Raw genomic sequence first — 21,183 nt, 5'->3', positions numbered from 1 at the left:
ACAAATAAAGATAAAATACGGAGCAAGCAACAGGACTGAGTATTCATTGATCATCAAATAAAGATTAACGGAGTAAGAGAGTTTAAACCGTAGCCGGTTGGCTTTACCCGTCGGCAAACAGCCCCGTAATTACGCTTGCCTTACCCGTCATCCTGTGTACTTCGTCCACCAAACCGCTTATTTATGAACTATAAAACGTTTTAACGTGAGCTCTCTGTTGCCGCGTCATTATTACCAATTGTTCAGCTGCAGAAAATAATTTACTTTTTTTATTGCCGTGTATATATTACTGTACTTTTTTTTTAATATGTATCTTCGTGTATTGAACTAGGGTTACTGAAACTTTCTAGGGTATAATTGCCGATAAAATGATTTTTATTATTGTGACTATAAAGATAAAATTATATTGTAATTACAGTTAGTAAAAATTTGAATTTATGCGAATATTTTACTGACATGTTTATTTTAATGACTTAATTATCAAAGTCTTTAGTTTTGTTTTGTTAATAATTTTAATTAAGGAAAATAATTTTTTTTTTTTTTAAGTAAGATAGTTACTGTGGAATTAAAAAAAAAAATTTTTTTTTTTTATTAAATCTAAGTTTATATATTCAAAAATATGTATCTACACGGTAAGATTACACTGGGTATCATCCTAGATTGTACTGAGTGAAAAAAAATTTCAGATAGTAGTTAGTATAATCCAGATTATAATGAGTATAATTCAGATTATAATGAGTATAATCTAAATATCACGCAATATAATCTGGATTATAATGAGTATAATCTGGATTACAATAAGTATAATCCAGATATCACCTAGTATAATCTGGATTATACTAGCTACTATCTAAAAAAAAATTTTTTCACCACAGATATCACTGAGTATAATCTGGGATGATAACCAGTGTCATCTTGTTCTTTCCGTCTAGAGTTTAATATGAAAATTCTGAATATTTTTCGAGTTGGTCATATCATGAAAATTTATAAAAAAAAATTTTTTTTATTTTTATTTATTGAATTGACATTTTTCGAAATTTCTTTTTGTTTATTATTTTAATGAGTTTAAAAAAAATGTAAATATATAAAATTGTTAAAAAAAAAAATTTTTTTTTTATTGTAGACCTTAAAACTAAACAATTTCCATTATTTGTTTAGATTTTGTTTACTACTATAAAATTTTAATAACCATAGAAGCTATTCTCGTTTGTATTTGACCCAGTCTTCTTTACTTCCGTAATTCTCCGAGCCTACCATAACAAAAGGACATTTTAATTAGCTATGGGTATTAAATAAAAGCAGTATTATTATCGTCTTTTTACCTTGACAAATTTATTAATAATGCACAACGTAGTTTAATTATTTATGTAAATTCAACCATTGTAATCCATACATTTAATCGACTCAGTACTGTAGTTTTAACTACCTTAATCTACATAATACATAAATATACTGAAGAAAAAATTTTCATTAGAGCAAAATGACTTTACATTGAAAACAACTGGGTACCTAATTGTTACTTCAATTGTAAAATATTTTTTTTACTATTTAAAATAAATATTTGATTGTTTACTTAATGTTTTTTTTTTAATTTTTTAATAGATTTATTAATTTTTTAGAACCTGAAGACTGAATAATAATATAAAATATTACATTATAGTCTTCTTTGTCCAATTATTTTTTTTAAATCTACGATATTGTAAATATATATTCAAATTTTAGTTTAATAAATAGTAGTCAAATAAATAAAAAAAATTCTTTCAATAAAAATAATTAATTAAAATTTCTTCTTTAAGGGAATATTTTGGTCTAGAAGCTTAAATTTTAGACATTTTTCAAACTACGATAAAAAAAACATTTTTACCATAAATTTTTTTATATGATGTTTATTGACATTTCAAAAATATAAAAAAAAAATTTTCTCGAGCCAAGAATTTTTTTTTCTGTGTAATGATTTATTAAGTGACCCTGTCATTAGTTCACAGAAAAAAAAATTTACTTGAATTAATTAAATAATTTTGAAGAATTTCATGTTCTTGATTTGAGTAAAAAAATTCTGAAACTAATAAATTTTTCTTGGTTCAAGTAAATTTTACTTGATTAAAGAATTTTCCGTCTTGATCCAAGCAATGAAACTCTTCAAAATTATTTTCTTGGTTTAAGAATTTTTCTCTTGATTCAAATTAATTTTTTTTTAGTTTTTAAATCTTAAAAGTAGAAATAAATAAACCAGAATTTTAGGAGGAGTAATTATCGGAAAAATAACGTTAACTAAACCTCCAGAGAGACGATTAGACTGGAGAGAAGAGCCCAGTGTAGGTACAGAGACACTAAGAGGTACAGAGAGCAGAAGGTATATAGCAGGAGAGACGTCGAGTTTTGAATGGTGGACGGCAGAAGTTGGTGAGTAGAGAGAACTTGGCTAAAGGCTGAGCAGAGAGCCTCCGAGGCAAGGTGGGTGGTCCACGGCACGGAGCCTGCGGGTCCTTCCTTTCCTCGTCTCCTTGCCTCTTGCATCTCCGCCCTGCTCAGTCCCGGTGGAGACAGCATCCACCGACCACCATCCACCAGCCAGCATCCTCAGCTCTTTCTTCTCTCTTGGACCACTGGAGTCTCGTCTTCTTCTGCTACGTGTGTGGCCAACACCACTTGCTCTCTCTTCCTCGATCAGAGCACAGCCCTTCTCCCTTCTTCTTCCCGCAGCTCTCTCGCTCTGGCGCTGGTTGCTAGCCACACCTCGCTCCCTCTTCTTCAGAAGACTACCGGAGCAGAGCCAGATATTCTTCTACATCTACTTTTCTCTTGTGTATAACGTACAACGTATATAAGGCCGCCAGATATTGAGTTCTACTCCATATCCACGAGCTGGCATAAGCTTCAGCTTCATCTGCTCCAGCTCCAGCTAATATTATGGATCTCCAAGCTCTTGCTCAACTAAACTAAGCTAAAAACTCTACTAGATCTCTTTTATGCTCCTATCATGTGATGAGTTCTTCCGATGTCACCAGGATTGAGATTTAAATAAGTTGTAAATAGATGGAAAGAAGAAAAGTTGTACAACTGTTCATTTTCTAACTTTCTCTCGGTGGTTGGTCTAGATTGTAGACCGGATAATTTAAGAGCTAATTTAGATTAAAAATATTTTTTGAATTATCAGAAAATATTTTTAAGAATTATTTTATTTCTTCTTTACACTAAAATTAATTTTAATATTTCTTCTTTACACTAAAATTAAATGAATAAAATTTTGTAGCCAGTGTATTTATATGATAAAACGGGTTTTTATGGTTAAATTTGGTATCTTTGGAAAAGTCTTGACCTGTAGTTGTGTCTTTTCATAGTTTCATATCATTTTCACCAATAGCCAATTTACGATGATAAGTATTTACGCTGCATTCAAAAATTCTCTATCTCTTAATACATAATTAAAAAATGACTTTGTATCTCGTGAACTATTGACATTTTTAGAGATATAAGCTCATCCCGATGTTACACTCATCAAGAGCTTTTATTTGAGTACCCACATTAATTTTTCATATATTTATATATATTATATATTTGTACATATGAAAAATATATAAAAATTCATGTGGGTATTCAAATGAAAGCTCTTGGTGAGTGTAACATCGGGATGAGTTTAAATCTTAAAAAATGTCAATACTTAAAAAAATACAGTGCAATTTAACAAAATCCATTATTTAATGAAGCAAAATTGGTAGTTTTAATTAATCATTTTACGTTTTGATATTTAGGAAAAAAATATATTTTTATTTCTTCTTTGTTCACAAAAAAATAAATTTTAATTAATTATTTTACTTTTTGATAATTAAAAAAAAAAATATGTAATTAAATAATATTTTTCTTTCTTCTTTAATCTAAAATAATAAATTCAAAAAAATGAAAGGTTATCTTATAATTAATTTTAATTTATAATTTTGTTTGTTGATACTTGAATAAAAAATAATTAAATAATAATTTTTCATCTTTTCAAAAAAAAAAATAAATTTTAATTAATATAGTACAATCCTGTAATTAATTGTTATTTTTTCATTATTAGATAAGACAGTAATTTAAATTACAATGTAAATATACCTGTATTTATTTCTATATTCCAAATCTTGACCTCTGGATAGTGTTCTTATCCTACAATAACATCCAGATGAAGAATAGATCTTTAATACAATGCAAATATGCCAAAAGATAAAATAAAATAAAAACTACGTTTCCGTTTTTAATGGGATAGGATTTTTTACTGCTAACCGGAACAACCTTGACGGTCTATGGACAAGTTTTCGGCCATTTAATTCGTCATGCTTTGTGAAAACGAAATAATGAACAAGGTCGTCGGTTCCCAGTCTTCGTCCTCCACCCGAATACGAAATTAAACGTCTGATAATTTTGAGAAAGGTCGGTCAAACTTCTTATCCTAAAAAGAGAAAATTCGACACTTAACTCTGGGGGTTGGGAAGAAAAGAAGACAAGAAGAAGGAAAAACAAAATTTAGAAAAATTTTTTAAAGGAAAGAAAATTTGTATTGAAGAAAAACGGCGCTGAAATTTTTAAAAAATATTTAAGAAGATTTTGTTATCCTTAAGTTCAATGTAAAAATTCAATTTTTGAAGAATTGACTTCAAGATACAATAGTGAAGAAATTGATAAATTTGAGAGAGAAGAAATGGATGCTCATATCATATCATCAAAAATTATTGATGTATTAACACAATCTACAGAGATTATGTACACATACTTACTCAGTTATAGTTATATATATAATCGTGAATGTTATGTAGTAATATTACGGATAGCCTACAGACGAGAGTAAGAAAATAAGAGAGAAAGAGACGACGTTTGTGGGCCGACGTGTGTGGTCACAAGAAACCACGTTGTGTGTTGCATCCGTATAGTTGGTCCACAATAACAGCTGATGCTCAATAGAAAAAGTTGTATAGAGCGATGAGCACTCTTCACAACAAACAACGTCCTCATCATTGTCATCCACCTTCTTTACTATTTTTATTTGACGCATCTCCTGTTAAATTAAAGTTAACTCTAATCTAAGCAAATGTAAAATAGGTATAATTGAATCAAATAATAGAAATAGGAGTAGCGATAGCAATCAGAGTCTAAAGTGTAATTTACACAGGAAAAAAATTTGCGTAATTGCGTTAAAAAAAATTTAACACTTTTTTTGTGTAAATTTAACACAAAATTAACAGCAAGAATTGTGCTGCACTGAAAAAAAATATTAACTTGAATCAAGAGAAAATTTCTGAACGAAGAAAATTATTTTAAAGAGTTTCATTGTCTTGAATCAAGGCAAAAAATTCTTGACCTAAGTAAGATTTATTTAAACCAAGAAAAAATTCTTAGTTTAAGAATTTTTCTACTCAAATCAAGAAAATTAAATTCTTCAAAATTATTTACTTGATTCAAATAAATTTTTTTTTCTGTGTACTCGTGAAAGCGCTGCAAGATTAGATTGTCACGTCGTTATCACTAAATAATTAAATTTTTTATTCACTAATATTCTTTTTCATTATCCATTTATTTATTTAGGCGTCTTTTGATCCGAGAATCCTCCTAATTTCATTCTAACAATGAAATTAAAAATTTTAACAATAGATTTTACGACTCTTGAATTATTTTATTTAATTAATTAGACGAATGCTCATTATTATTATTGTTATATTTTTTTTTAATAAGACGGGGCTTATACGTTGTTTCATAATTGTCTTAATCATTGAATTCTTAATATATAGAAAATTCTAAAGCAAAAAAAAAATTTCAAAATTTTCTAAAAACATTCAATGTTCAAAAACAAAAACTCTCTATATCAAGTTAATGATAGTAATAACACCAACAATAATAATATTAATCAAGTTGTAGACTAAATTGGATGAAAATTGTAAATTTTCTAACGCGAAAGCACAAAGTATGTAACCGAGGCATGTAAACGTCAATAAACATAAAAATGATAAATAAAAAAATGAATAATGTCATGGATCTAAAGATCATTACGGTCAGTTAAAGTTACGCGAACCGTAGCTCTTGTCTTCATTATAATCCCAAGAAAATAAAATAATATCGGAAATTAAAATAAACCAAGAAGCAAGAAGCCTTATGTTGTATTATATTAACTTGTGTAGTTATTGAAAATGAGAGTACTCAAATTGCTCGACGTCTTGTTATATTATCATTATATTCCATTGCATTGCATTACATATATGCCGTTTTAGGAGATGAGCCACGGCTTGTCGTCAGTTTATCGAGGAAAGTGTAACAGTATCATGCCACTGTGTACACCATCCATAATCCAGTAATATAACTGCTGAATAAGAACCAAACTCTCTTTACCACACTTGTATTGCATTACTCTTTAATCTTCAGTACTTGCTATTCATAACAAATCTTTAATTACTAATCTGTCGAATTTGAAAAATCAGCTGCTGACAATTTTTATATTTTTTCCAATCATAAAAAAATTCATATAAAAATATCTACTCAGAGCAAATAGAAATTTTTATAGACAGTGAATTTGAATTTTAATTCTTTCAAATGTTTTTCTTATTTTGACTAGGACTTTTTTTTATTTCGTTCAACAGTATAGCAACAATAAGTAACTTTACCGGTGCAGAATCGGGGCATAGTTGAATTACTCCAGCATATGCTTATATTACCACGGACAGGATTGTGTCAGAGAACAGTAAGAGAGAAATGAAAGTGCTCCGGAATTGATCGTTGCTCACGATATCCGCGTGCAAGCGTGGAGATATTCATTGGACGCCGCCAACGCCACTATTACCCAGACTTTATCTTATTTTATAAATATTTATATATAATACTTAATGCATACTTTATCCCTAAAAGCATATACATATATGTTATGTATTATTGTTAATTTTAAATTAAATAAACCTACAAACAGCCAGGTGATTATGCATCGGGTCGGCAAACACACACTCAGATGCGAATTCTCGTCTAATTTTTACGGATTTGTATTTAAAATTTTAATCGTTCCAAAACCCATCGTGAGAAATAGATCAGCCGAGAGTATAAATATATTATTAAATATTAAATTATTAGCAAATTAAATATTAATTTAATATGGAAATATTTTTTAATTAACCATCATCTCACCTCAATTGATGTATACATATATATATGAAAAATTGATGTGGGTACTCAAATGAAAGGTCTTGATGAATGAAATGTCAGGATGAGCTCATATCTTTAAAAATGTCAATAATTCACAAGATACGAGGTCATTTCTTAATTATTGATATTTTTTAAAATATAAGCTCATCCCGATGTTACACTCATCAAGAGCATTCATTTGAGTACCCACATGCATTTTCATATATTTTTCATATATACATATATATAATATATATAAATATATGAAAAATTGATGTGGGTACTCAAATGAAAGCTTTTGATAAGTGTAACTTCGGGATTAGCTTATATATTTAAAAATATCAATATTTCACAAGATACGAGGTCATTTATTAATTATTGACATTTTTTAAGATACCAAATTTAACTATAAATACACTGGTCAGAAAATTTTCTTTAATCTCTTAATAATATAGATAATAATAATAATAAATTATTTACAACAATAATTTCAAAATTAATCATTTATTATTGATAATTTATTATTAATAATAATAAACCCGTTTATTTACACCCCCTTAAACGCGTTACACATTCATATTAATATATTATAAATAAAAACAAATATTAATTGATGGCTATACTATCATACACTTAATTTACAGAATGAACATGCTATTTAAAATCTTTATTTCTTCCCGCAATCTAAAATAGTGTCTTAAATCCAACAATTTTCTCTATAATAACTCTATTATCGGATTATATATGTTTCTTCTTTATAATCCAAGTCAGCTAATCGCAAAATAAAATAATAATTTCAATTTATTTAAAACCTTACTCCTACTTTTATAGATATAAATTTGATCGTCGTCCAAAATAGATTTAGCTTAAAAAAAATCAGTTTTTTTTTTTTTTATTTTCCTTCATTAAAATTTTTTTATATTATTTATTTTCCGGTCTGTTACAGCTTACGGCCCACAATATATCCACGGATTTTTAAAAATATTTAGGATCTTTGGTCATTCACGTACTGAATACTGTTTGTATTTTTTTTCTTCTTTGCTTTCTTATCATTGCAGTGAATCATCAGTCTGTAACAGAAGTAAACTTTGATTTTTTTATTTTAATTAGTATGTTTGTTTTTCTGATAATGATAATTTTATAAAAAATTTTTTTATTAATTAATTTTAGGGTAAAGATCATGCAGACAAAGCGAGTCGGGTTTATTTTTGTCCATAATGGTGTAAAGACATTTTGAGATCAGAAAAACGCTTAAAAAAATAAAGGGACGAAGAAAGAGAGAGAGAGAGAGAGAGAGAGAGGATCTAACGGAGAATTTATTTTTAAACTTATGAAAGCAGTGTCTTAGTTCTTAGCAATGTCTGACAAACTTTGTCTTCAGTGTCACGTGTTTATTTAATTTTTTTTTTTTAATAAATTAAATTTACTTGCAAAAGTAACTCGAAAATTTTTTAATTTTATTCAAAAGAATTTTTTATGTGTGTAAAAGTATAAAATACAAATTTTTATGATATTTACCTTTTAAGAGGATTAAAAGAGCAATTAGAATAATGTAAGTTGCTCTAAAGTAAATCGACTCGCCGGAATTAACGTCTCCTCCGACTTCGTTAGTATACGTGTCTGGATATTGCTCTAGCAGTATTTGTGAGTATTCTTCTTCTGTTTTGTTAAAACACAGTATGTGCATATTACGATGTACGCCACGGCAATCGTAATCCTCACGGCCGTCACACACACACGTTTTTAAACTCGCAGCTTTATCCTGTCTCAGGAGGATATTCAACGAATTTCTACACCTGGAATAATACATTTATTTTAGTTTTTACTACCAAACTTTTATTAGTTCTTCTTTAGTACTTTTTTTTTATAATTAATTTTTATGGAACTGAATTTTTTATTTTATAATTATTTAAACATGTAATTAAATGTTTAATTGATAAGAATTATTAAAATTGTTTTATTAGTGAAGAATATATGAATAATTTATTATCAATTTAAAAAATAGTATGTAAATAAAAAAATAATAAATCGATGAATATTAATAAATTAAAAAAAATTTTTTTTTAATTTAATTTATTTATTAAAAAAAATAAATCAATTAAAATTATCAAAATTTTAACATTTATAAACGATTTTGAATTATTTTTAAATAATTAAAGAAAATTAATGAATATTTAAAAAAAAGATTTTTAAATGTAAAAAAAAATCATTTACACGGAAAGAACAAGATGGCACTGGATATCATCCCAGATTATGCTGAGAGAAAAAAAATTTCAGATAGTAGCTAGTATAATCCAGATTACAATGAGTATAATCCAGATTACAATTAGTATAATCCAGATTATAATGAGTATAATATAGATTACAATAAGTATAATCCAGATATTACCCAATATAATTTAGATTATACTAGCTACTATCTAAAAAATTTTTTCACCACAGATATCACTGAGTATAATCTGGGACCATATCCAGTGTCATCTTGTTCTTTCCGTGTATACGGAAAAAATTACATTATAAATAGAAATGTGTCGCTTAAATTTAAGACTAAAAAAATTACAATTCAAAATGAAATTTTTAAAAATTTTGTTAATTTTCAAAACTTTAAATATAATAATTAAATTTTACAATGTAATTACTAAAAAATCTGTAAAAATTGCAATGTAAATAATTAATATTGTATAATGTAATTTTTTCCGTACATTCTTCGTGAAGATAATGTCGATCGATGTTCTTTAATTTAAAAAAATATAAACAAATATATAAGCCAAAAAATGAACTTACCGATGCGTACATCTTCTTCCATTAAACATATGCTTACAATGTTTGTGGTAATATTGCAGTGCAGTAAAACAAAGTGTATCGGCATTACAAATGCCAGTGGCTATTTTACAACTAAGTCTTGTATTATTCATTAATCTATTAATTGATTCCCTGCAGACCTCAACTCTTTGCTTGGAGTCTATACACATAAAATCATCTTTGGTACATCGACACTGAAAGTCAACAAATATTTGTTAGAAATTTGGTTATTTAAAATGAATTATGAAAAAATAAATAAAATACGTACATTCATGAGGTCTTTACCCTCGTCCGTGCTGGTGAGCGAAATAAGGTCTAGCTGACATTGCTCAGGACAATTCCTGTCTTCTTCGTCTTGATAAATACCAGCGCAGCTCGTTAAATACCGCTGCAAAGCACCGCCACATCCTTTTCTGTATCCACACTTCAATTTAGCTTCATCGCAAGATATTACTCTATGAGTATCGTTTGCTATCGATGCATCTGTTTTTGCAGTGAACCCCAGCACGGCTACTATACACACCCAATGCGTTGCGGAATTCATTCTTCTTTCTGGAAAAATATTTTAAGGATTATTATTTTATTGTGAACTGTAAATAAATAAAATTTTGCTTTATTGTACAATGAGTTTTATTAACTTGCATTGTAATGTTTTAACTATTGATATTTTTTAAAATATAAGCTCACCCCGATGTTACACTCATCAAGAGCTTTCATTTGAGTACCCACATGCATTTTCATATATTTTTCATATATACATATATATAATATATATAAATATATGAAAAATTGATGTGGGTACTCAAATGAAAGCTCTTGATGAGTGTAACATCGGGGTGAGCTTATATATTTAAAAATGTCAATAGTTCACAAGATAAGAGGTCATTTATTAACTAAATCAAAAATTAATTTTTTTATCAGTATATTAATAATTTAATCAAAGGCATATTTAAACATAAAATTGATATCAGTCAAAAAAAACTTAAACAAATAAAATTCTTTGATTATAAAATATCAATCACCACGACCTTGCAATAGGACAACGTTACAACATCATAACATTATTGTAAACATAGTATTTAAATTTCAATGAGTTCGGCGAATCGCGTTGTATATTATGTCAATGGGAGTGTCATTAATCATTAATCAGAATTACAAACAAATAAACAAGCTAAAGTAATACACACAACCCATATGTGTTATAACTTATAACTAATCAGTAACAAAAGCAAAGTGTATCTGTAAACTAATGTAACGAAACATACGGGTTCGCAAAAGTCTTATTAATGAAAGCGACCACGATATAATATATATATTATATATTATATATTAATATTACGATAGCTCCTATCCGTTGATGAATGGATTAAATGTCTTGAGGTATGTTCTTTGATACGTCAGAAGATCAAATATACAGCATATACCAGTCACCGAACAACCATGTGGTCAATCGTGTTGCCGTTCAATCGACCGTACTAAGTTGATCATAAATAAGCACGTGCTAGTAAATTGCGTACAACCGCAGCCACCATCATCATCTTCATCATCATCATCATTATCATTATCTTTATCATCAATTTTATTTCATATAATAATTTTATATAAATTGCTACTTGCCTTATTTTTGATATCTAATTTATTCAAAATTTTTGACTACTGATATTAAATATAAAAAAAATTAAATAACAATAATAATTTTTATTTTTTATTTTAATCAGTTATTTTTTTTAAAAGATCAAAGATATAAAATAATTTATAAGGATTTTTTTTATGGAAAATTTAATTTTCTACAAAAAAAAAAAATTAATTGTCTTGGACCAAGACGAAAAATTCTTGAATCAAGTAAAATTTATTTAAACCAATTAAAATTTCTTCGTTTAAAAAATTTTTTTACTCAAATCAAGAAGATGAAATTCTTCAAAATTATTTACTTGATTCATGTAAATTTTTTTTTCTGTGTGACAAGAAAAAAATAATAAAAAATACTCTGTAAGAAATTACTTAGTTTTTTTTTTTTTAATCAATTACGCAATTTATTTTTTCCTTAAAAAATGAGGCGTGCATTTTTTTATAACTTCAATATTTTGACCAAAATAAATTATGCTTAAAAAAATTTATGAATTTTTAAAATAATAATAATAAAATATTAAAAAAATTTCAAAGGATGGAACTAATCTTAAAATAATTGAGAAGTTAGTGATAAAAAAAAAAAAGCACAGCAACCATCTGTCTTAAAGATGCCATACCACGTAATATAAAGATGAGCTGAGATGAAGAAAATTTAAACTTTTTTGTGCGATCCACGCAATCTGGTCTCGACTACTGTGTAACATGCTCCACTACAAAGTGCTCGAGCCCAAGATTCACCCTATCCCACAAACCAGCAAAGTAAAATGTGAGTATAAAATTCAAAAGATGCTGAGGATGAGGATGAGTACGAGGTACGGACCCCTATCCTGTATATGAAGAAGATCATCAGATTTAAGAAAGAGGTACGGGCAAATAAAACACCAGCAGTCAAGCGGCTCTTAATAATTTTTACCCAGTAGCTCGGTTCTCCAATTACACAGTTATCTTACAGAGCGCTTCGGTTTTTATTTTTAAATAATACAGTGATGGCTAAAACCAGTAGATGATCACATCATCAGCCTCTCGCTTCGAACAATCTGTCATTATCATCTTCATGTTGTAAATTAAAGTTTACTTTAATGAAATTAACTTAATAAATTTATTTCTTCTTGATTTTATTTAAAAAGAAAATGAATTTGAATTAAATAAAAAAAAAAAAAAAAAAAAAAAAAAAAAAAAAACCAAAATAATAGTAACATACTATTTGAAGAAAAATGTATTAAACTCAATTGCAAAATTTTTATTTCTATTGACTCAATAATCATTTCTTCACTGATAAAATGTAATGAATAATGTTTAATTGTATAAATTAAAAAATCATATCAGATTAAATTATTTTTTCAAAGTTTAGATTTACAAACAATATATAATTATTATTTTTTACTTTCAGAAGCAAGAGATAATGATAATGGAGACAGCATCGGATCAGTGTCTAGTTAAATTGATTTTTTAATTTCTTCTTTAATTAAATACATATTCTCTTCATTTTTTTTTTTGGAAATTAAGAATTTCTCATTTTAGATATTCGCGTTTTCGTGCTTCAAATTAAGTGTCAATAAATTTATTTCTAATGATTGTTATATACCAATCAATTCGTTTTTGCATCCTCTATAAGATTATTAAGCCCAACAATTGATTAGTTAATTATTTGTTTATAAATTTAGAATTATTTATTTTGCATATAAGAGTCATTATTTTTACCAGTGTTATAACTTTTTTTTTTCTAAGGCTAATAAATAAATATGATTAGAAAAAAAAATTATGCGCCTTTTTGGCTTTAGAATTTTTTGTCTTAGAGCCAAAAAAAATTTTTTTTATTCACTTTTCTTACAGATTTAAGTGTTATCAACATTTTTAGGTAAGTTGGAGTGAAAATAATTTTTTTTTACACGCCCTTTTGACATTAGTAACGTGATATGTGTAAATATTGTTCTAGAAGTGCGATATAAAATAAGTAGAAACAATTTTAGTTCAAGAAATCGAAATAAGCCGAGCAAGGCTGCTTGGCTTATGAGGCGTGCAATAAAATAGCTATCAGTTTTTATGAATGTATGACAGACCAATATCTGAATCTAAATCAATATCGGGTTGTTTGGAAGATTCTCGAGTTGGTTGTTGGTTTCGGGCTTGGAGCCAGGCAAGCAGACAGGCGCGTGCTGGCACGCCATCAGCAAAGTGGGCATCACGAAACCGGAAAGCCAAACAAGAGGAATCAAATGAGATACTATACGTTAATATTAGTTAGTATAAGTATAAGTGTGTAAGTATAAAGAAGACTATAGTACAAGAGAGAAAGAGAAAAAGAGAAAAAAGGAAGGATAAATATTATCCACATATTGGAGTGTGGATGTAATATGGAGGAGCAAGACGGCATTAAACGATTTGTTTGCCATCCAATCAGCCCATCGGTACCCACTCGTGCCGCGACTACCACTGCTCATAATATAATACCGTATGGTAAATATACACAGCACACATGAGACCAACTCAGAAGAATATACATACATATTTATTCGAGTTTGAGCAGATAATTTCTCCCGGATTTACTTTGGCTTCTTTGCTACACGCAGGACCAATATTTACACAATGTAGCTGAACCCTCCGGCGACTCATCCCGAGATAAACCCGGTAGCAGAATTCTTCTGCTAGAGATAGAAGAAAGATTCTATTCCTTTTTAAATAACTAAACAAATACCGATCAAGATTAACAAGTGTGTCCTCAAGTGAGTGATGACGGTTAAACAAACAACTCATTCATTCATCCTCGTCGAGAAAGTACCTTCTGCTTGTACTATTACTGGAGTGTACTAGAATTTGCTATGATTTTTTTTTACACAAAAAAAAAAAAATTAAGTTGAATTGAGAAAATTTTTTTTAAGAACTTTTGATTTGACAAAACTTCTTAAATTAAGAATTTTTATTTTTAAACAATGGCTTGATAATTAATTCGTTGAAAATATATTTTTTTATAATTAAGTAGGAAATTTTTTTAGTAATTAATTTTTATCATAATGATATTAAAAGTGTGAACTTTATATGTTGTTAATTTTAGAATTTGAAATGTAATAATTTATCAATTTCATCTTTAAATTTTTATTTCGCAATCTATATTATTAAGAGAATAAGAAAAATTTTGTGTCCTGGATAGACATATGATATATAATTTTATTTGTATAAGTTTTCTTTGACTGATATCAATTTTATATTTAAACATGCCTTTGATTAAATTATTAATATACTGATTAAAAATTTAATTTTAATTTTTATCTTATTCCCAGTTTAATATAAATTTTTAAATTCAAAATATTTTAGTAATAAATTTTATAAATTTATTTTTGTAAAAAATTCAAGTCTCAAATTAATTATGATCTGATAATTTTATTTACAATGTATGATTAAAATAAATTAAATAACAAAATTAGTTTTAAAAAGTTACAAATACTAAAAAAAAATTAAAGTAAAAAAAAAGTATTTTTTACAGCGACTGTTTGAATTGTCGTCTGTTTAGATCGACCGCAGTCTCTCCTGCTGAGAATCTACTTAACTCTTCAACATTGGTTGATATGAAGTGGAGGGCATGTATACAGGCATTAAACATATGTGTATGCATATGTATAATGGATAATATATAATGGTACAGCGATAATCTGGATAATTAATCGGTAGCAGCGCTGGGCAATTGACCGTAAGTAAGACATTTACCAGATATAAGCGCAAAGATATTTATATATTTATATTTACATTTATGTTGGCCAGTATCTCGATACGGAGATTTTAAAAACAGAGATACTTTATTGTGTGTATATATGTATATATATTTATAAGTATGAAGAGATGAAGATGTGGAACAAGGAGGCTGCTGTTGCTGGGATAAGTGGCCCTTGCTTTTGAGTTTAAGAAAAATAAGAGCAAGAAGTTAAGAAGAGCAGGTGGCACGCTGTATAATAGTATAAGGTTTGCCTTTTTTTATCCAACAAATCTTTTATCCCTTCTAGTCTTATATTTATGTATATAGATATATATTTAACCCTTTTTTCAGTCGATTCACTTTTATTTTTAATTATTTCAAGGTAGAATTCGGGTTGACTTTACAATCGTCTGTGCATTCACATGGAAAAAGTTTGCTTTTATCTTTTTATTCGATCGTGTATTATATCTAGTGTTTGATTGTGTGGAAGCTGAAAATTTTTTTGACGTTTTGACGGATAATTCGGTAGACAGTTTTACTGTTCACTGTTTTAGATTTTTTACAGGTAAAAAGTGTTTTTTGTCCTTTTTACTAAACAGAAAAAAAAATTTACTTGGATTATTTAAATTTTAAGAAAGATTAAAAAATTTTTTTGGAGTAAAAGTATTTTTTTTTTTTTTAATTAATTTCTTTCACGTCAAAATTAAAGAAAAAATTTTCTTTAAAATTTATTAGAATATTTTTCTATTAAAATTAAAATAAACTCGAAAATTTTTAAACATTTTTAAATTTCCCGCCAATGTTTCAAAAATATTTAATCGAATTTTAAATTTCCCGCCAATGTTTCAAAAATATTTAATCAAATTTTTAAACAAAAATTTTTTCTTTAAAAAAAAAATACTTTAACAAAGTTTCCCTCCAAAATTTGATTTTATAATTCACGAAAACTCCAGTTCTTCCTAAAATTTCAAATAAACTTTTTCTTCTGAATCTTTTGCCTTACAAAAGACAAAATCGGTCAGGACTGAAAAATACCCATATATTATCTCAAAAGAGACTGATGCCTCCCGCAGTAACATTTGGTCTTTTTATGCACAGCAGCTGATATTAAGGCCTGCATATTTCAAAGAAATAATAAAACAAATTCCTCGCAAGGACAGAAATCTGTAGACCAAATGTTACCCTAAAAAATTTTGAAGAATTACAATTTTTTAAACTGATGTTTAGGTATGCAAATTAAAGTTCACTTAATAAGCATTCAGATGAAATTTTCAAAAATTTTATATAGATTTCTAAAAAAAAATGACCAACTTTCTTAAAAAAAAAAAACGACTGGTAAAAATCTGAACTCATAGATCAAAATCAATTACTTCCGGGTCTAAGCGTGCTAACTCAGCGAACGTGATCTGTTAATGCAAGACTGCACTCGCCGGTCACGATAAAAACTTTTACTGCTACATAAACTTAAATTTTTCCCGCGTTGATTATTCAAAGCAGTCTATATACTTATATGTGTGTGTGTGGATTGTACAATGTACATGCAGACACATATGAAGAAATACTATGACATGTATATTTTTATCCGTCGAACTGAAGAGTAAGGGGAAACCCGGAGACAGTAACCTAACCAACAGACAGCCTGATTATTCGAGGTACAACATATATCCCTGGTCACGAGGTCCACCGATGTCCTTTCGGTGCCACGAGTTCATTAGTGAAGAAACACATAAATCCACAGCGTGGTATCGTAGTCTACGCTAACAAGCCCAAGTCCCAGATATAAGTATAAGTATCAGAACGTACATATAGATATCGGTATTATATTATAGTCGCCTCTTTTCTCTCCATCCAAATCATCTTCTCATTCTTCTTACTTCATTTATTCACGTTAATATACATACATCATACATCGAAGATGATATATCGCTCTTATGCATTGCGCCATTTTCGATGAAATGTAAGGCTCATTTTTTAATCTACCACGATATTTATTATTTATTATTTATTGTTTCAGGATAAAAAATCGACTGCAGACAGCTTGATAAATTTTTTAAGTTAATTTATTATTGGTAAAAAAAATTATCTTCTTCTTTATTAATTTTTTTTTAATTTAAAAAATTATTGATAATTTTCTCAATAAAAAAAAAATTTAATAAATTTTTTTTAACAATAATAAAATTTATTTTAATTGAAAAAAATATTTAATATATTTACTAGAATATTTTTATTATTATTATATCATTATTTATTAAGTTGTGATGACTTGTAGACAGCTCGATTAGAAAAAAATTCATAAATCTTCTTTATAGAATTTTATATTTAATTTAAAAAATATATTAGAGATTTTTTTATGAAAAATATTGAAGAATACGTCAATAAGTTTTTACGATGAATTTTTAATAATTAAATTTAATTTAAAAAGTAAAAAAATTTATTTAAATCAAAGTGAATTTTTTGTTTCAATAATTAAAAAATTTTTTGGAGTATTTTTTTATTTTATTGTATTTAAATAATAAAATTACTGAACTAACTAGTAAAAAAATTTTGTTAAATTACAATCATATTAATTTAAAAATTTCGTAATAAAAAAAAAAAATCCTGCGAAGAATTTTTCTACCTTTCTATAAATTAAAAAAAAAATTTCTCCGAATAAAAATCATGGCTATAATTTTGATAAAAACCTTCCCCTTAGCTCCAAAGTAAATCTCATAAATCGGTTCCTGAATATTTCTCCAAAAAAATTGTACATATACTAAAGCTCATAAATGTGCATGTCAATAAATAACAGAGATGAAGGGTTGTTGATCGATGCCAGACAGCTAAATGCTCGGAGCTCGAATACAAGTCAGTAAAGCCTTTAATAAGTGACGTTGACTGATCGGTTACTTTAGAGATACTTAATAACAAACTTTAGCAATAAATAAATAAATAAACAAAAATCTAAGCGAAAAAAAAAATCTTACCGCTTTTTGATCCTCAAGTTTCAAATCACATGATTCACAATCAATTCCTTGTAACTTCACTTCTTCACACGTATTTTCGCGGGAAATTTAAAAATTTAATAAATATTCTTATTCTCGTTGTACAGGAACTTAAGGGAAGAAATAAACAACAAAAATAAGCGGCAAAGATCGGAAAGAAATGAGAAAATTAAGCACAGACACACGCTCGGTTTCGCAGCCTCCGAGGAACTAGATTGAGTTGTGACGGCTCCTTCGGGCGAAGGCCTCTCTGCCCCCACCACCGCGACCGCAGGGGTCCAGGGTAGCCCAACCTGCGGCCCGGCTGATTGAGATACCATCCACCATCCACCAGGCCCCAACAACACTATACTGCGTTTATACTTAACTCGGCCCTATGTACTATATACTATACTACCTGTAGTTTGTATATATATATATATATATATATATATATATATATATATATATATATATATATATATATATATATATATATATATATATATATATACATATACCTGTAAGTTGCAAGTTGTACGGTGTAGGTACACCTACACTGCGCTATTCTTCCCGACGAATAGAATAAGAAGACGAGGTGAGTGAGGCCCAACTTGGGTTACTTGTATTTATACTATATATAAGGCCCCTTTGTATTTGCGCGCCTTTTGCTTATACTTAGCTTCCTTTTCTTTCGGAGAAGAAATAAAATAAAATAAAATAAGGTGAAAAGAGACTCACTGAGTAGAGATGGTGGCTCTTCCTTCTCTTGTTCATTTGGTATCACCGTGGCTCTCAATCCTCAATGAATAAACACCATTGGTTTGTTTACTTTATTTATACGCATAATTATTGCTTTTTTTTTTTAATTCATTTTAATGTGTCGAGAGCTTTGATAAGTTGAGTGTGGGTTGCTATTCAAGGAGATGTTTTGGGCGTGATATAATTAGGGGATTATTTTTCGAGTGGAAAATTTGATGGATTGAAATAAATTTTTTTTTGTTTTAATTAAAAATAGTTTTTTTGGTGTAAGTCCAAAATTTTTTAAAATTTTGAACAATAAATTCTCTTTTAAGAAAATTAAGGGATGATTTTTAAGCATAAAAAAAAATTATTTGTTCGCAATAAAGGCTTTGATTTAAGACTAAAATTTTAGTGAAGGAAAATTTTTTTTTTAAGTCAAATTTATCATTCATTTTAAAGAAGACTATATGACAGCTGTGGCTTGTGAATTATAAATAAATAAAATTTTGCTTTATTAAATAATAAATTTTGTTAAATTGTGCTGTACTTGTTTAACTATTGATGTTTTTGAAGATATAAGCTCATCCCGATGTTACATTCATCGAAAGCTTTCATTTGAGTACCCACATGGCATTTTGATATATTTTCCATATATACATATATGTAATATATATAAATATATGAAAAATTGATGTGGGTACTTAAATGAAAGGTCTTGATGAGTATAACATCGGGATGAGCTTATATCTTTCAAAATGTCAATAGTTCACGAGACACAAGGTCATTTCTTAATTATGTATCTAGAAATAGAGCATTTTCGAATGCAGCTTAAATATTTATCATTGTAAATTGACTATTGGTGAGAATGATATTATACTGAGTGAAAAAATTTTTTAGATAGTAGCTAGTATAATCCAGATTACAATAAGTATAGGAAAAAAAAAATTCTCGACTAAAAAGAATATTTAAGACAATAATTATTTTCTTTCTTCAACAAAAAAATTTGCTTGACCCCAGAATATTTTATTTTTTAAAATTTTTCTAATTAATTTTCTAAAATAAAGTAAACTTTTTTTCAATGAATATTTTTGATACTTTTGTTTTGAAAATTAAAAAAAAAATGTGTAAAGAATAAAAAAGATACTCTTTCCGACTAGACAACCGATTAAGCTTCGCTACGAATTCTAATTACCGGCGTTTATTTGCATTGTTAAACTTACAAGACGTCAAGCTGAGCTAACGAATCGTCACGTATCCCCTTGAATTTTTTTTTATTTTTATTTATCCTCCATCACTGTTACATACATCCTCCGGCAATAAACATTGCTTACATACATAGCTCAGTATAGTACTAGCGTCTCATTCAAAATATTCTTGACACGAACAACGTAAAGTTGATGCGCCAGCACAGCACAGGCACCAAGAATAAACCGTGTGGGAGCATGCCAATCAGTCGACGGCGTCTATCTATTTAGCATTTAGACTCTCCTCTTTAGCACGCGTATCTAAAAACCTCCCACACAATTTTCAGTCCGTGACTCATATCATTCATTTCATTTTTCTCCATATCTGGTTGGTCTTGTATCGTTAGACCGACAAACGTGTCTAAGTGATCGCAAAATTATCTTATATATTACAATAACAGGTATTAGATTACAAGGGATAGAGTTATCCTCCGATTGATCTTTTTATTTCCATGCCTGTATGATTTATATTACTCTGATCCGATGACATCTACGATCAGCCACCCATGAACGATACATCGCGATAACGCTCCTTTTAATACGCCATTCGATAAATTTATTGTCTTCATTTTAGATTTGGAAATAAAAAAATTTATTTTAATGGTTAAAAGATTAGTTTTTTTCAGATAAAATTTTATCATTAAAATTTTTAAATTAAGAAAATTTTAGTCTTAAATTAAAAATATTTATTTTAAAAGTTAAAAAAATTTTTTTTAACAAATTAATAAATAAAGTTGACTTAATATAAAATTTTTTTCTGGGCTCAGAAATAATATTATCTACACGAGAAGAACAAGATGATACTGTATATCATGCCAGATTATACTCAGTGAGTGATTATATCTGTGGTGAAAAAAAAATTTCAGAAGAATTCAGGATTTAAATGTACTTATTTTAAAAAATTATATTGAAGAATCAAAAAAATTTTGAGCAATAAATAAATAACATATAGTGCAAATACTCCAATAGATAAATTTAATAA

At 27.8% G+C, this 21,183-nt stretch overlaps 1 protein-coding gene across 2 annotated transcripts; it reads right to left on the bottom strand.

The window, feature by feature from the left end:
* Positions 1-7,682: 7,682 nt before the first annotated feature.
* On the bottom strand, positions 7,683-18,449 carry LOC141534772 (growth arrest-specific protein 1). 2 transcript variants are annotated; one of them, XM_074254345.1, is made up of 5 exons: positions 18,217-18,449; positions 10,205-10,488; positions 9,919-10,130; positions 8,653-8,930; positions 7,683-8,220 (listed from the first exon to the last, which is right to left on the bottom strand). In XM_074254345.1, the coding sequence occupies exons 2-5, from the start codon at positions 10,478-10,480 to the stop codon at positions 8,120-8,122; spliced, it is 867 nt and encodes a 288-aa protein (XP_074110446.1). In that variant the 5' UTR covers positions 10,481-10,488; positions 18,217-18,449; the 3' UTR covers positions 7,683-8,119. The 2 variants fall into 2 exon arrangements, with proteins under 2 accessions (XP_074110446.1, XP_074110454.1); XM_074254353.1 differs by having other exon boundaries at positions 7,683-8,204.
* Positions 18,450-21,183: the final 2,734 nt, after the last annotated feature.

Source organism: Cotesia typhae, unplaced genomic scaffold, assembly GCF_013202065.1.
Source record: "Cotesia typhae breed Kobodo isofemale line unplaced genomic scaffold, CoteBio_Ctyphae contig_123, whole genome shotgun sequence".
Lineage (NCBI taxonomy): Eukaryota > Metazoa > Arthropoda > Insecta > Hymenoptera > Braconidae > Cotesia > Cotesia typhae.
Note: the sequence above shows the minus strand (reverse complement) of the source record. Positions and strands in the feature narration are given on the sequence as shown.

Bases quoted from the DNA above. Each gene is read 5' to 3' on its own strand.
- LOC141534772 (XM_074254345.1), bottom strand. From the start codon at position 10,480: ATGAATTCCGCAACGCATTGGGTGTGTATAGTAGCCGTGCTGGGGTTC. The intron at 10,131-10,204 runs GTACGTATTTTA...GTTGACTTTCAG, and splicing joins AGGGTAAAGACCTCATGAAT to TGTCGATGTACCAAAGATGA. The intron at 8,931-9,918 runs GTAAGTTCATTT...GTATTATTCCAG, and splicing joins GGAAGAAGATGTACGCATCG to GTGTAGAAATTCGTTGAATA.